This window comes from Geotrypetes seraphini, chromosome 4 (genome assembly GCF_902459505.1).
Source record: "Geotrypetes seraphini chromosome 4, aGeoSer1.1, whole genome shotgun sequence".
Lineage (NCBI taxonomy): Eukaryota > Metazoa > Chordata > Amphibia > Gymnophiona > Dermophiidae > Geotrypetes > Geotrypetes seraphini.
This window is the reverse complement of record NC_047087.1, coordinates 260,066,901-260,084,615: the sequence shown is the minus strand read 5'-3', so window position 1 is coordinate 260,084,615 and position 17,715 is coordinate 260,066,901. Positions and strand designations below refer to the sequence as shown.

Genomic DNA, 17,715 nt, shown 5'->3' with positions numbered 1-17,715 from the left:
ATATATTAATTTCTGTAAATGGTGAGTATTAGTTTGATGAATTCATAGTATACGCCAAGACAAGTACAATGCTTGCTTATGGAAGGGAATGGGGACATGTATACTGCTTTTTTGTGGCTTTAGCAATAGCATTTCAAAGCTGCCATTCAAAGTGATGGATAGTGGAGGATTTAAGTGACTTGCCACGGTCACAAGGAGCAGCACTGGGATTTGATCTCATAACTCCTGGGAGCAAAGGCAGCAGCTCTACTAGTGAGCCACACCTTGGGAGATTATACATTTAAATAGGTGAGGTATAGAGAGTTAAAGCAACTCAGCCAAGGTCCTGAGTGTCTTGACACGGGGCTTACATTTGGGTTCTTTTTCTACTAGTAACTGATGGGATAAGGGACAACTGTCTAAATGGAAAAGGTGAATAAAAATGGAGTGCCATACCACCCCTTTACAAAGTTGCTCTAGACTATTTAGCCCTGGCCACTGCAGTAGCAGCTTTGACGCTCATGGAATTCCTATGAGCATCTAAGCTGTTACTGCCACAGCCAGCATGGTTTTGTAATGGAGGGGGATAGTTATCTGTTCTGGGACAGGTGTCTCTTAAAAATCATATTTGTGAATGATCTGGAAATTGGATCAACCAGTGAGCTGATTACATTTGGAGATGACACAAACTATTCAAAGTTAAATTGCAGGCGGACCTTAAGACTGGCTATCTGAATGGCAGATGAATTTTAATGTAGGCATGTGCCAGGTGCTATTCACAGGGGAAAAGAATCCAAATTATAACTACATGATTCTAAGTTCAACATTAGCACTTACCCCCTCCTTCCCCTCCCCCACACACAAAAGATCTAGGTGTCATCATGTGCAATATGTTCAAAACTGTTTAGTGTGTTGCAGCAGTGGCAGTAACCACAAAAGCAAATAGAACCTTACGACTTAATAGAAAATAAAACAAAATAACCTAATGTTCCTGTATTGCTTTTTGGTGTGACTGCACCTTGCGTATTGTGTGCAATTCTGGTTGCTACATCTATATATTTAAAAAAAGGGTACAGAGAAGGGTAGCCAAAATGATTAAAGAGTGGAATTCTTCTCATATTAGGAAAGGCTAAGGAGGGTAGGGCTCGTTAGCTTGGAAAAGAAACAGCAGGGGGAGGGGGGCACAAATTATAGAGGTCTACAAAACCCCGAGTGGAATGGGTAATAATGAATTGGTTATTTACTGTTTCAAAAAGTAGCGAGACTAGGGGATACTCCGTGAAGTTACCTAGCAATGCCTGGAGGAAATGTCTCTACAACGTGTTAGGAGCCAGGGCAAGCCACTGCTTATCCCCATAGAAACATAGAAATAGACGGCAGATAAGGGCCAAGGCCCATCCAGTCTGCCCACCCTAATGTCCCTCCCCTACCATTGCCCTGTGAATAGATCCCTCCTCTTCCTTTGCCCTGTGAATAGATCCCACGTGACGATCCCATCTGGCCTTAAAATCAGGCACGCTGCTGGCCTCGATCACATGTAGTGGAAGACTATGATCAGTATGCATGGAATCTTGCTAGCTCTTGGGATTCTGCCAGGTACTTGTGACCTGCTTTGGCCACTACTGGAAGCAGGATACAGAGCTATAGGGATCTTTTGTCTTACTGAGCATGGCAAGTCTTGCTTTTTATACCCTAATTGCTAGTTACTAAACATGCTGGGGTTCTTATGTCCAAAAGGTGCCTATATTATAAAGACAGTAACCACCCCCCCCCCCCTTTACAAAGCTGTGTTAGGCTCTTTTTTTATCACCAGCCAGAGCAGTATTAGCTTCTACGCTTATAGAATTCCTTTGAATGTTGGAGCTAATACCGCCATAGCTGGCAATAGAAAAGTCTAATATGGCTTCGTAAAAGGGGGTAATAGACATGTACTTTTATGAAATAGTCTCAGAACTATCATGACTAATGCACCTGTTCACACTTTATTTGAAAAAGGAGTAAATATGTGTATTATAAACATTTATTTATTTACCTTATAGCCTAAGTACTCAAACAGGACGGTGTCCAAATTTGGGTGTTGGAAAAAATTGATGCAGAGTGCTATTTTCTAAAACTGGAACCTTGGCAATTTGGGTACAGGAATGGCAGTATTTTATAACACTGCCTGTAAATTTTTGGAATGCCCCTGGCAATGCTCCCTTTTGAGTTGCACTCTAAGGGATGTGGGCATTTGCGGTTATAGTAAGTACAGCACACAGGCAGATGCAAGTTTAGAATTAATTGCTGCCAATTAACTGCAATGATTGATTGCTAACATCCAACATAATGGCTTGTTAGCTACTTAGTTTGCATGTGCTTCTTTGATAGTGTGCAAATTTATGTGGAATCTGGAGGCATATGTGTCTGGGAAGGACTGCAGCCATTATTCAAAAATAGGTGCAATCTCCTGGTTTGCCTACTTTTCATGTGTATATACTGTATACCTATGCATAATTTTAAAAGAGCTTTCAAAAAAAAAAAAAGCCTGTCTTACACTTGGAACGTGCTTTATAAAACTACCCTTACAGCAGTCTGTTACATACCATTGTCATTGAAAGCCAGGAGATGGCTAGAAATATTGGTCATAATTAGCAGATAAAATAGGTCTATGCTTACTTTTGGCTTCAGAGGCTTATTTTTCTTACCTGAATTTAGGATTGGGAGATTTTAGTTTCTAGTCCTTGGCCTCTGATTACCTGTTTGATTGAATTTGTTGATTTCAGGCATTTGGTGTCATGGCTGTGGCTTTCTACCTTTAAGAGTTGTGAGTGAGGTAGAGTATAAAGGGTCACCTTTATATTTTAACTTTTGTTGTTCATAGGCTAGTGTTAAAGAGGGCTGGAGTGAGTCACCAGGTTAAGGTAGCTAGATATGGTTCTGCAACCAGCTCAGCATTAGCAGTTCTCATTTGGAACTAGAGTTATGGGTCTATATTTTTAGCATCTCAATTGATGGAAGAGGCTATACTTCTATTAACTTGGACTCCTGGTCCTGACATAGCAAAAATAAATTCAAATGATGTTCAAAGTATCTACTGTTCAGGTCTGTTATAGAGGTCTGCACGGGAACGGGGATCGTGGGAATCCCCCCTAACCCATGGGACTCCCACAGGGACCCCCCTCTAGCCAACGGGACTCCCACGGGGATGGAAGGCTTTGGAAGCAGGGTTCGTCCATATAATATAACGGACACGTCAGCCTTAGTAAAAGAGGGGGGTTTATAAGTTAATTACCTGAACAGAAAACAAAAAAAGGGTGTCTCACCAAAGAGATTCCACAAGGAAAACAGCAGCGCAAGCACAAAAGAAACTGCTTTTTATGGGGAAGGGTGAGGATGGAGGTAATTCCTTGCGGAGATGGATGGGGACAGAGGATCCTGGCGGGGATGGGTGGGATTTCTGTCCCTGTGCAACTCTCTAGTCTGTTATGCATTCTTTACTATTGACTTAGTAGGTCATAGTCCTGTCTTCCATATACAAAATCACAATATACTGCAATTGAGGAGCTTTGGATGATGATAAGAAAATCTGTTTGGAACTTGTTCTGGCCAAGTGATTAGAGGGGCAGGATGAGAAGCAGGTTGCCTAGATTCAGATTCACTACTGTTTTTGTGACTTCAGGTAACTCATTTAATCCTTCATTGCATCAGATACAAAATTAGATTGTAAGCCCTCCATGACAGGGACAGATTGTAAACCCTCCGGGACAGGGACATACCTACTTAGTGTAACTTTAACAGCAGAACTGTGTTTAATAGTGCTGCCCGATTCACGATTCGAATCGATTTACTCTACCAAAAAAATCGGCCTCCCGATTCATTGACTGACCCTCCCTCCCCCTCGCCCCTAAAGCAGGAACGGCAACGCTGCCTCTTGCTGGCCTGCCGCTCCTGCTTTAGAGGGCGAGTGAGGAGGGTCAGTCGGGAAGTGGCTTACCCGCTAGTGTCCGGCTTCCTGCAGCAATTTACCGAAATTCAGCAGCCTGTCCTGCAGAAGATCGCTGGCTCTAGCGATCTTTGTAAGCTGTCGTAGGTTGTCCGAGTTGTCTTCTCTCTGCTGCGGTCCCGCCCCTTCTCTAATGTCAGAGAAGGGGCGGGACCGCGGCAGAGAGAAGACAACTCGGACAACCTATGACAGTTTACAAAGATCGCTAGAGCCAACGATCTTCTGCAGGGCAGGCTGCTGAATTTTGATAAAAAACACGCAGGGGGAGGGGGGTGCAGGCCTTCCGGGAGGAGGGGGTGTAGTCCTTTGTGGGGATGTAGTCCTTTGGGGGGGGGATGCAGGCCTTTGGGGGGTACAGGTCTTCAGAAGGGACAGGCAGGCCTTCCAAGGGAGGGGGGTGGTACATGCCTTCCGGGGGGACAGGCTGATCTTCAAGGGTGGGGTGAAGGCCTTCAGGGGGGACATGCACACCTTCAGGGGAGGGGGCCCTGGTGTAGAAGTACACGAAAGGGGGGTGGTGGTCAAAGAGATGTGCATATGCAGGACCTTGGGGAGAAGAAATAATGGGTCTAAAACAGAGGAGAGGGAGAGAGATGGTGGACAATAGGATTTAGGGATGAAAGGGTGAGATTGTGGACCCTGGGGTGGTGGGGAAGGAGGGAGCGATGCTGGATGAAAGGGTAGTTGAGAGAAGGTGGATCTGTGGGTGGAGACAAAAAAAAGGAAAGATGCCAGACCTCTGAGAGAGGGAAGGGGAGGACAGAGATGGAAGATTGATGGTTAGCATGGAGAAAGAAGAAGATCCTGGCGAGCAAGTTATCAGAAGACAACCAGAGCCTGGGACCAACAAGATTTGAATAATGACCGGACAACAAAAGGTAGAAAAACTAATTTTATTTTCTGTTTTGTGATTACAATATGTCAGATTTGAAACGGGTATCCTGCCAGAGTTGGTGTTAGACTGGGTATGTGAGTTAGGATTTAACAGAGAGAGGAAAAGTCTTTTTTGTTTGTTTATTTTGTTTATACACCACAGCGCCAGTGTGGTTAGGAGAAGGCAAAGGGGGTGAAGAGGCTATAAAATAAAACCACCAGGATGTTTTACAAAAACACCCAATTGGGCAGAAAAATTGAATCGAATTGAAAATCGATTCAATAGGCTAAATCGAATTGAATTTTTTTTTCCTGAATCGAGCACTGGTGTTTAAAGCTATTCTCCTCAAGTCCAAACTGATGTGGGAAAAACTGAATTACCAAGTCGAGGTATATCCCGAAAAGATAACTGACAGGATCCTCTCGGCCCCTTGCCCTATCCAGAAAATTTTGATGCTCACTCATCCAGGTGTGCGTAATATCATATTTAATAAGCTTCCATCAATTTGCAAAGTAGCCTGAAAAAGTATAAAAAGTAGGCGATTTAAAATAGAGAAATCAAAAATGAATGTTCCGGACCTAGTTGCTGAGAACTCCTTTCTTATCAGAAATGTGAGTGGGGAAAGTATAGTTAAACTTTGTATTTACATACTTAAATGTTTCAAAGCAAACTGAAGCGCCCCATCCCTTCAGCAGATTGTTAAAACACACAGCCTCGATCTTTGTTTGAGATGGGTGGATATAGTCACTTCCTTGTTTAACAGAAGAGCGCTATAATCGAAAGGGGAAGATGAAACAAGGAAGACCCTCAGTCAGATTTCGCCAGGGCTGTTCCCTTACCAGATCTGAAGATTTCACGGGCTACTTTTTCCACCTATACTCTTTCTTTGCTCGATTCTTTCCCTAAAGACAGCCCCTGGTGAACCTTACGCGTTCAGTCTATGCGGGTAGCGTTTGCGCGCAGGCAGGGTTTCTTGCCTCCGGCGCGTTAGTGGCCATGGTCGCCTCGCGCGTCTAGAAACGAGATGGGCGCTGCTTTGGCTAACTCCTCTCAGGCCGCGGCTAGTGCGAACTGGACCCCCTTCGCCTATTTCTCGGACTTCAAAGGCGAGGGCGGCGTGCCTTTCACGGTGCTGGAGACGGCGACGCTGTCCGCGGTCTTCCTCTTCTCCCTGCTGGCCAACGCGTTGGCGCTCTTGCTCCTGAGCCGGAAGAAGCGCCTGCTGAACGCGCACTGCTTCGTGCTCAACCTCTTCTGCGCCGACCTGCTCTTCATCAGCATGATCCCCTTCATCCTCGCCACCCGCTGGACGCAGGCCTGGGTCCTGGGGGACTTCCTGTGCCACCTGCTCTTCTATGTCATGTGGCTGAGCGGCAGCGCCTCCATCATCTCGCTGGCCGCGGTCAGCCTGGAGCGGATGGTCTCCATCATGAAGCTGCACCAGGCTGCCAGCTGGAACGCCAAGGTGGTGCTGGGCGGGCTGGTGGCCATCTGGGGCTATTCGGCCCTCACGGCGTTGCCTCTGGCCTTGTTTTTCAAGGTGCTACCCCATTCAGTGAATGGGCAGGTGAGAGTGGATTTCATGTAGTTTGGTTTGGTTTTGGGGTGGGGGTGGATTTGGTGATAATATTCGATAGTTTTGGCTACTAGTTTTTGAACTTATTGGTTGTGTAGACCCTGTGCCCCACAGCCCCAGTAGAAACCAGGATCCCGTCTCCACATAAACGTGAAAAGCATCCTAACCAAGAAGACTGAAGAGCTCCATCCAAAATCTACACAGTACAATGGCAGAGGCTCAAACTGAGATAGCACTAGAGGGGAGCCAGGATCGGTTTTTATGCAATGAAGCCCTGTGGTAAAATAACCTGTCTTAACCACAGCCTTCCTTGATAACTCACTTCTTATCTTTTAAGCATATCTGACAAAAATAAATGAACTTCCCCCCCAAAATTTTTTTATTAAGTTTTCAAGACTAATACAAAGTGCAGGAAATTATACAAACATTAATAATCAAAAGAAGCACATATATTCAATCAATAACAATGCAGAAAAAAATACCCCCCCCCCTTCCTTCCAATACATTCAATCAAGGAATAAACAAAAGAGATATCCCCTCCCACCCTGTCTTGGATGTGCATGGAAATAAACAAAAATTAAAGACAACTATAATGAAGTAATAAAAGACGTCAACGGGCCCCAAACCAGTTTAAATAAATTGCTATGCCCCAACCTATCAGCATTCATTTTCTCATACCTATAGCTTGAGCATAAACTCACCCACCAAAAAGGCGATCGTAATTTTTCCCAATTGCAAGTTACCATTTTTATACCTTTTTATGCAATGAAGTCCTGTGGTAAAATAAGAATATCTGAGAAAAATAAATGATCTTTATTCTGATCATTACATGTAGTGTATTTTCCAGCCATTATCAACATTGACCGTGGGAATGACCATGTCTAACGCCCATTATAGTCCCCATTATATTTTGAGAGCATGTCTAACGCCTGCCAGTAAACGAGCTTTTCAGGCTTTAGAGGTACTAGAGTACATTTTTCAAACATGGTATTGCTTTTATTTCTCATTTTAAACCAAGAATGTATTTATATATTGAATAACCATGTGTAGCCCCTATTTTATGATCATTCTTTTGCATTACAGAGCAAAGTCATTATAGCCTGGAATTAGAAGAAAATATGGTTTTCTTTTTAAGGCAGGGTTTCCCAAACCTATCCTTGCATGAAGTAAATTTGCACATACTGGAGACTCAGAATATGCAGATTTGTCTCATGAATATTTATTGTGAATATCCTGAAAGCCCATATGGCGTGAGTCCCCTACGAGCCCTGTTTCAAACACTCATAACTGGGAACCAAACCCTTTCTTGCCACTATCCAGTCTGTCCTGGAGCTGAGCACATTTTTCCCCTCCACTGATTATTTTGGGCGTCTTTCATTAAAATTCAGGTCTAGGCTTCTAATCGGTCCATGTGTTGTGGACGAGCGAGTTGTTTTCCAGCAGTGAAGCATAAGAAATATAAAAAGAGCATAACAAGGCTATGAGGTCGACTGCTGAAACGTTCTCTGTTCAGCCAACAAAGTTGGGGCAGTCTCCTTCGAGGGCAAGCGATTTTCCGCTTTTTTCATTCCATATTTTTCAAACGGAACCAAAAAAAGTGGGAAATCACTGGACTAAGGGCTCCTTTTACAAAGGCACGCTAGGGCCTTAACGTGCTAAATTGCCATGTGCGCTAGCCGCTACCGCCTCCGTTTGAGCAGGCGTTAGATTTTCGGCTAGCGCGCGCTAATCCGGTGCGTGCGTTAAAAACGCTAGCACACCTTTGTAAAAGGAGCCCTAAGTGTATAACCCTCGATGGAGACTGCTCCAACTTTGTTGGGTGGGCTGAGAACTTTTCAGCAGCCCCTCACATTCTCACATCAGGCTGCCTTTTGGTGGAATCAGTTACCACAGGAAATTAGATTTTCAGCTTCTTAGAGGATATTTACAAAATTGTTAAAGACTTATCTATGCCAGAAATACTGTATGTAGTTAATGATATTTGCTAATGAAGAGTTCATGATATGGTATTCATTGTACTTTACAGGGTAATGTCCTGTTTCTTTGTTACGTGAGCCACGCTGAACTTTTGAGTCTAGCTTGGGTTATAAATAAATAACGAACGTAATGTTTTTTGTACATTTTAAAATAAATTAATCCAAAAGATTTGGGGGCCATTGATTGCATATTCTAATGATTAGACACCTTGGACACCTTTTTATTTCATAGGACTATATTTAATGTGGTGATGGGGAGGTATGTTATGTGATTTAATGGGTTTATTCCTGATGAATGGGATGGGTGGGGGAGGGGTCTTTTTATATGCATTTGACAATAATTGTTAGAATGTCAAGTGATTTGTACGAATTATCTGATTGAATTTTGTACACTTGTTGCAAGAGTTAAAACTGAATAAAGAATTTTTTTAAAAAAATTAATTAATTAATCCCATCAAAAGAGGCATTAACATACCATATTAAAGAACAAGCAAACATAGGCTTCCTTTTATCAAGTAATGTTAGGGTTTTTATTGTCAGCCGCTGACAATAGAATTCCTAAGAGCATCGGAGATTTTACCACAGCGGCCCACGATTTAAAAAAACCCCTAACGTGACTTGATATAAAGGGGCCATAATGTATTGCTAGCTGCTTTAACAACCTGCATTAATGCATACACATAAGCAATTGTTTTAATGCACCCATTGAAACAAAAGTGAATGCCTTTTCCCTTCTAAGTAGGCAATTTCAGTTTCAAATTTTCATTAAGAGCTTAGAAAGAAGATAATGGAACACATCTACTAACACATTTCACGGGATCCCAGAGTCACTCACAAGGGAAAAACATTCAGTGCAAGGAGATCCTTCATATGCATCTTCTTATGTGATGTATATCATTCAGTGCAAAAAGTGTAAAGAGGGAGCTGCATTGGAGAAACAAGCCAGATGCTAAAGACTAGGCTTAATCTGCACAAATATCACATGAAACATTGCAATGCAACCAGGATATCACCTCCGTTGGACAACACTTCAAAAGGACCTGACTTCATAAATGATTTTATAGTGAGAATGTTAAAAGACCTTTGAAATCGAAATAATCAGATATTTTGATACCCACCAGACAGGACTTAGCAAAGAGCTTGGTTTTCATTTGAATTACGAGCCATAAAATTATACTGCTTTGTCGCCTTCTTATCATCTGTCACTATCTCCCTGTCTCATCCACCCAGCTCTCCCTGTTTTCTCACCTTACCCATCCCCTCCCTCTTCCTGTGAAACTGTCATTGGAATGCTTTTATATTTGACTTATAAAGTATATTCCAATATTTGTCAATATTTGCTTATTTCTGATCTGAAGGGTTATCTTTTCAAAGCTAATCAAAAAATGCATTCTTGGTCCAATAAAAAAAGCTTATTTAATTTATATTTTGTTTTATTTCTATATGTTACCATTGGGAGCTGCAAACTCCCAGTGAAAACTTGAAACAGCAGTTGCCTGCTTCAGTGTAATATGAGGGTAGAAGAGGACAGAAGCAGTGCAGGGTTTGGGGGATTATGGAAGACCAGCAGCAGATATTAGAAACATAGAGACATGACGGCAGATAAAGGCCAAATGGCCCATCTAGTCTGCCCATCCACAGTAACCATTATCTCTTTCTCTCTCTGAGAGATCCCAGGTGCCTATCCCAGGCCCTCTTGAATTCAGACTGTCTTGAATTCAGGCCCTCTTGAATTCAGACAGTCTGTGTTTCCACCACCTCTTCTGGGAGACTGTTTCACGCATCTACCACACTTTCCGTAAAAATAGAAACATGACGGCAGATAATGGCATTATTATAACCCAGGAGGGAGATATGAAATCTAGTTGATAACATGCTAAATGCCAGTGAGGAGGTAGGATGTGATACTGATGGGGCCAAGAGCACCCCCATTGTTAGATTAAGTAGTAGACAGTATGAGGAAAATCTTAACCAATTAATACATCAGCTGAGTTGGAGAGATTTCTTTAAGAGGAGAGGACCAACAGCTACAACTCCAAGTGAAAATGTGAAAGATTAGTGATATGTTTCCATCTGCACAGAATGGAAAAGAAGGAAAAAAAATATAGTGTGTTGGGGGGAGGAAGGAGGAGACCAGCAGCAGATAAAGGGCTAGATTCACTAAGCCCACCAATCAACTTCCGACCACTTAGCGACCCCTTTACGACCTGATTTCCCTCTGACCTGATTCACTAACCTCTGTCCCGATCATCCTCTGATCCGCGCATGCAAATGAGGAGGAACGGCATTCAAAATGTAGTAAGGAAGCGATTCACTAAAATAAAAAAGCAACACTGACTGGGCTGGCCGATCCAAAAATAAGCGACTGCTGAGGACCAGTCGCTGAGGTCCTTTTCGACTACCCTGCCTTCTGCCGCCCTGCTCTCTGCCCTGCTTCTCTGCTCTCAGCCCTCCTGCCTGCCCCAATCTCCTGCTATACATACCCTTGCTCCCTCAAGGTACAGAGAGTGCTCTTTTCCCTGCTTTTGTTCTAATCTGTTGGAGATCAGAATCTAGACCAGGAAGTGCTTTAAGTCCACCCGGCTTGTGCTCCGCCAGGAAGACCTTTTTTCCCTTGCCCTCTTTTTTTTTTTTTTCATGTGAACGTCTCCGAGGTAAATTCGTGATTATTAGTAACAATCCAGAATATGATCCCTGGGCAAACGAGCGGCTGTGCTTTTTGGCTTGGTCTGCGCATGCGTTGGAATCGCTATAGAGCGATCCAAGCAGGCGGTTGGGGGCATGATTCCGATCGCCCTCATTTGCATGAGGGTGATTCGTGAATCAGCCCCCCCGGACACAGATCGGATCCGATCCCTCACGGATCGGATCTGATCCGTGCCCTTAGTGAATCTAGCCCAAAGCCATTGCCAACAGAGTGCAGGCTATCCTCTTTCCCACTGTGCTGTGATAAATGTTTGTCGTTGGTTTGGGCTGACACAGTATCTGATGAATTGTCATGTGAGAGATTTGCAGAATTGTCAGCTATCAGATGTTTTGTAGCTGAGGAACGGCTGAAAAATCTATTTAACATGCTGAGCATCGGTGAGGTCGTTCGACAGAGATTACGGAGACTTATTGCATATTTGGAGTAAGTTGTTCCTTTGCATCAGTTGGCTTTTAGTCCTTGTGGAATCTATTTCTGATCCCAGTAAGGTAAATGCCCCTGAAGCAGCCTTTGGCGAAACGCGTCGGGCACTGTTGCCAGGAGCACCTTGAATAAATCTGATATTATTTCCAGATTGTCTGCCGATTGTTTTGTTCCACATCACTTGCCTTGTTTCTTTCTCACACTTTTATCTTCTGGTCCACCCTCACATTAGCAGATGAGCCATCTTTTTGACAGTGACATGTTGCAGCATTTGCAGATCCAACACTCTGTGAACCTAAATTCAAGAGCGGTCACTGATCCTAGGCTGGGGATGCCATTTTGCACTGCAAGTAATAGTAGCGGGAAAAGTATACAAAAGAGCAAATCTGTTTCCCAACCTGACACCCTAACCTCTTACCCCAGTGAGAGGGCAGCCAAATGACACTGACACCCATGCAAGCAAATCACCACGGAGGAGAAGAGATGGTTTTCAGTCCCAGGGCAAGCAGCAAGTGGCACTGAAGGTGATGACAGAGCAGCAGACAAATGACTGACCTGTTGACCAATCTCTGTAGGTAGTTGAAAATATGAGGATCAATAATCAAAGTGATTTAATTACTGAGAAATGGCTTCTGGCCAGTTAAATCAGTTGTTCGGAGCTAACCGCAAAGTTTTGGCAGCACTTAACCAGTGAGTGCCATTCAGACTGGTTACTTTGGGGGTATTCCAGGGGCAGAGTTGGCACTTAATTTTAGAACTTAACTGACCAGATTAACTGCCTAAGTAGGACCACGTAAAAGTCAGTCTTATCTTTATGCGGAAACCCATAGCCAATTAAGGGCTCCTTTTACAAAGCCACAGTAGAGGTTTCTACCGCGGGATGGTGAGGTAAATGCTCTGACATTCATAGGAATTCACTGAGCATCGGAGAATTTACCTCACCGGCCCAAAGTAGAAACCTCTGCTTTGTAAAAACCAGCATAAATGCTAAATATCACACTTAACCTATTACGCAAACCTGGAAATTCAATGCTGAAGCCTGAACATTGCCCAGCATTGAATTTCCAGGCATAACGTTGGTAGCCATCAGGAAAATGCTGACCACCACTGGCTGAATATTGGGCCCATGGGGTTTAAGAAGGTCTACTACCCTCTTAAACAGAAACCCAGCATGTTTAATCAAAACAATCCTCTATAATAAAACCCTAAACGTGCATGCGCACTTACAATGGCGTGATCCCTGCCTCCGTGATTTGTGCCTCTGAGGCCATGTTCAAATTGCGGTGCGTGCAGCAGCTTGCGGCGGTTTGGACAGCGGTGGTGATAGGTGGCGGCGAGAGCAACTGCAGGAGGGTTCACCGCCAAAAGCAACGGCAGGAGAGTATCCTTCGGCCTGGACGAGGCGGACAGGGTGCGGGTGCTGCGAGACATCCAGCTGCTACTGCTGTACAGGGAAGTGGAAGGAGAGAGGGAAAGGGGGCTTCTTTGGGGGGAGGAGTGTGCTGGGGGGCAGGCAGCAATCTTGGTTTGCTCTGGGAGGGGAGACAGAAGAGGGGCCATGGAGAGACAGGCAGGCATGGCGCAACAGAGAGAGACAGGCAGGCAGGGGATCAGGGAGACAGACAGACAGCCAGCGGCCAAGGAGAGAGAGACAAAGAAAAAAAGACAGACAAAGAAAGAAAGACAGACTTCCCTGTATCCCAAGTCATCATGCATTATGGCAAATGCAGATCCATAGCTGATATTCAAATTTGCAGCCAATTGAGACACTGTTATCCGTCGGTCTTCTCTAATCAAGGCATCTGCCCTGTCAATGTGCTCTTGTGTGCGCGATGTTGATGGCCAATTTTTCATTTCATGGATCCATAAGCAGTCTGAGAAAGTTACATATTTGAACTCCTGTAATTTTTGTATTTTTTTTTTCCCATATAAAAGGATGGGGATTGGACTATTGTATTACAAATTATTTACTCTAACAGAATTCATTAAAACCTAAGTAATAATACTAAAAACTCGCTCCTGCCTGTGTTGGTTCAAGTTTTATTATTTTTTTTTTTGATAAGATGCAAATCAAGACTTCTAAGCTTTTTTACAATTTGTATTAAAAAGGGGGATACAATAAACAAATAAATAACCACTAAACAATATTTGACTAACGTAAAACAATAGAAAAGTAGGGAGAACTACAAATTAAAAGTAAAGAATATATAAAAGGTAAACCACAATAGGTAAGCTAGGGAATAAGGATTATTGAACAACTCTGGCTGTATCCAAGTCTGTTTAACAGTCATATACGTCTTGGAAGAGGTAACACTTTAGATTTCCCTTACATTTGTCTAAATTTTTTTCTGCCCTGATATAAAGTGGTAAGGAATTCCATATTGTAGGGGCCATAATTGCGAATGAGGTGGCCCAACGTGTGCTAATGATTTTCAAGGATGGTGTATGAAGAAGATGTTGAGAGGAGGATCTTAGGACTCTTGTAGGTGGAATAAGAAGTTTGTGGATAAAGGTTACCGTATTTTCACGCATATAACGCGCGCATTATACACGATTTTACGCGTGAGCGCGTTCTACAACTTTTTTTTTTACATAGTTCCCCCCCGACGTCCGATTCACCTCCCCCCCCCCCGCAGGACCGCTTGCACCCCCACCCCGAAGGACCGCTCTGATGTCAGAGAAAGGGCGGGACCGCCGGAAGAGGAAGCAGCACAGACGCAGGGCTCAGAGAAGGAGCGGGACTGCCGGCAGAGGAAGCAGCAGGACAACGGTAGGCAGCTTCTTCATGATGGGGGGAGTGGGGAGGCTGTGGGGGTGCGAGCGGTCCATCGGGGTGGGGGTGTGGGTGCAAGTGCGAGTGCGAGCGGTCCTTCGGGGTGGGGGTGCAAGTGCGAGTGCGAGCGGTCCTTCGGGGTGGGGGTGCGAGCGGTCCTGTGGGGGGGGGTGAATAGGACATTGGGGGGGCATCAGGCTTTCAGGGTGGGGACAGGACTTCAAGGGGGAGAGGAGAGTCGGGGCGGGCGAAAGGAGAGTCGGGGCGGCCAGAGGAGAGTCGGGGCGGGCGAAAGGAGAGTCGGGGCGAGCGAAAGGAGAGTCGGGCGGCGACGGGAGAGTCGGGGCGGCATGCGCGGTATACGGGTGTGCGCGGTATATAAAAATTTCTTTACATAAATTACAGTTTCCCGTGCGCTATACCCGTGTGCGCGTTTTACACGGTATATGAGTGAAAATACGGTAGTTCTTTAGTGTTTTGAGACTTGAAAGAGAGGCTATGATACGGTATAGAATTGGTAGCCAGCCTAGCTGTTGGAACCTCCTACGGCAGTTTCGTGATGCTGCCGTGGGAAGTCTCGGCAGCCATTGCAGTGGAGCAGTGGCACAGAGTAGGAATGAGAGGGGTTCATTCCTACCCCCCAAAGAGACTACTAGACTACCGGGGCTCCTAATGTAGGCTCAGGATGTCTCTATGAGTGGTTGGATGGGATGGAGGGGTGGCAGAGAGTGTGGGAGGTTTCACCTGAAACCTGGATTTTGGGCTGGTTTCAGTGCCAAATCTGAAGCCAATGCTGAAATTCGTTTGGCCTCTATGCCACTTACACATACCCTTACAAAACAGCACTTAGTTGGCTTGCTGCCCTCCTGCCATAGGAGTGGAGGGTTGGTCTAGTGGTAAGAGCTGAGGCTGTGACCTGCTCCTTGAGACTCTGGGCAAGTCACTTAACCCTCCACTGCCCCCAGGTACCACAGTTAGATTGTAAGTCTGCCGGGACAGATAGGAAATATATTTGATTACTGTTCGTATTGTAAACCACGTTGGGTCAACATCTTCATGAAAAATGCAATTAATAAATCCCAATAGATAAATAATTGTGATGCATACGTGCAGGTGCTTCCTTATGGAATTGTCCTGCACACCCTCATTGCCAATATTCAGCGAGACCTATCTGGGTAGAAGTGGCATCTACCTTGATAAGTCTAGCTGACCAGGTCATACCAGAATTTTCAGCAGCGTTTACCCAAATAATGGTGCTGAAAATCCAGGCAGACCACCTTGGCTTTGTCTGAGTAGAGCAGGGGTAATCTAGGGGGCAGAATTTGGAGGAGCCAGGAGTTCTCCGGTTAGCAAGAATATTAAATCAGCTAAGCAGGTAACTAGCCATATAAAAATGAGGATAGCAAAAATGCTGAATTTCTCTGGTAACTGGATAAGTGCCAGCAGCCATGATACTACTTGAATAATCAGCACCGGTGTCCAGATATGATCCAGCATGGAGAATCCAGATACAGGAAGCCCGCAGTGGTTGACATTTCAAAAAAATGTCCCCTTATTTACAAGCCTTCTGTGGACAGGGAAATACCTACTGTCTTGATGTAACCTGCCTTGAGCTACTCCTGAAAAGGTGTGAATTAAAAGTAAATTGTCTTCCTCGGAACTAAGCAATGTTATATAGCTTTTTTTTTTTTTTTTTTTTACATAGGCAGGCTTGAATTTCATAATAATGCATTTTCAATACTTCAGGAGTCTGATTGTCGTTCCTGTTTCAGATCAAATGGTTGAATAATTTACCCTGCTGGTTGGAACGGCATTAAATGATCTGATCTCCTCTTTTTGCTTTGTCAACAGGACGTTCAGATTTGCACATTAATTTGGCCCACTGCAACAGAAGAAATCATTTGGAATGCATCTTTTGTCCTTCTTGATTTTGTAATTCCGGGGTTAAGTATTGTGATCAGCTATTCCAAAATTTTACAGGTATGTTTTATTTTTAAATATGTAAGACTCAGAGTAGATGAATAATACTGTGATTTCTCTTAGAGGATAAAGGGCTAGATTCACAAAGCAAACCGATTGTGTACTGATAGGTTTGCGAGCCCTTTGCGATCCGATTTCCCTCCAACCCGATTCACTAACCTGTGTAGCAATCCCATCCCGATTCGTGCATGCAAATGAGGGGAATCGACATGCAAAGCAGGAAGGACATGATTTACTAGATATCCTTTTTTCCTGACGCAGCGACTGGCTGGCTGATCAAGAACATGCGACTGCTCTATCTTTGGTGAGGCTCCACTCGGAGTACTGCCTGTCCCGACTCTTCTCTCTCTGCCTCCCCCGACTCTCCTGCTCTCTGCCGTGACCTGCTCTCTGCCTGCCCCAACTCTCTCTTGTTTCCCCGTCTCTCCTGCTCTCTGCCGTGACCTGCTCTCTGCCTGCCCCAACTCTCTCTTGTTCCCCCGACTCTCCTGCTCCCTGCCGCCCTTCCTCGCAGTGCGAGCTCATGGTTTTAAAGCGGGGCTGCACTGCGGGGAAGGGTGGCAGAGAGCAGGAGAGACAAAAATTGCCCACTCCTGGCCTGGCCCGACCCGACCCGACACCCCCCCACCCCCGTACCTAAAAGTTGGGAGCAGGAGGGGTGCTCAATCCCTCCTGCTCCGTAGGCCTCCAGCGGTGGGAACAGGAGGAACTGCAAGCAGAACTTTAACAAGTGAGCTCAATTAAATGATCTTTTTAAGGACATAAGGACATAAGCAGTGCCTTTGCTGGGTCAGACCAGAGGTCCATCCCGCCCAGCAGTCCACTCGCGCGGTGGCCCATCAGGTCAAGGACCTACATAGTAATTCTCTATCAGTACCCCTCAATCCCCTTTTCCTTCAGGGATTCATCCAAACCCTTCTTGAAACCCTGTAGCGTACTCTGTTGTATCACACCCTCTGGAAGCACATTCCAGGTGTCCACCACCCTCTGGGTGAAGAAGAACTTCCTAGTATTGGTTCTGAATCTGTCCCCTCTTAACTTTTCTGAATGCCCCCTCGTTCTTGTATTTTTTGAAATTTTGAAAAATCTGTCCCTCTCCACTTTCTCCATGCCCTTCATGATCTTGTGAGTCTCTATCATGTCCCCTCTAAGCCTCCGCTTCTCCAAGGAAAAGAGGCCCAGTTTCTCCAATCTTTCGGCATATGTTAGGTTTTCCATACCCTATATCAGTCGCGTTGCTCTCCTCTGAACCCTCTCGAGTATCGCCATATCCTTAAGGTACGGCGACCAGAATTGGACGCAGTACTCCAGGTGCGGGCGCACCATTGCCCAATATAGCGGATGGATAACTTCTACCGTTCTAGTTATGATACCCTTCTTGATTATACCTAGCATTCTGTTCGCCTTTTTTGAGGCCGCTGCACACTGCGCCGACGGCTTCATTG

At 44.8% G+C, this 17,715-nt stretch overlaps 1 protein-coding gene across 1 annotated transcript in view; it reads left to right on the top strand.

Annotated features, from left to right (window-relative positions):
* Positions 1-5,171: 5,171 nt before the first annotated feature.
* LOC117360103 (cone cGMP-specific 3',5'-cyclic phosphodiesterase subunit alpha'-like) overlaps positions 5,172-17,715 on the top strand; it is a 121,977-nt gene continuing 109,433 nt past the window's right edge. Inside the window, 2 exon segments of the mRNA XM_033943772.1 lie at positions 5,172-6,402; positions 16,142-16,270. Of these exon segments, the coding sequence (XP_033799663.1) occupies positions 5,860-6,402; positions 16,142-16,270 (672 nt within the window). The 5' untranslated portion in view covers positions 5,172-5,859.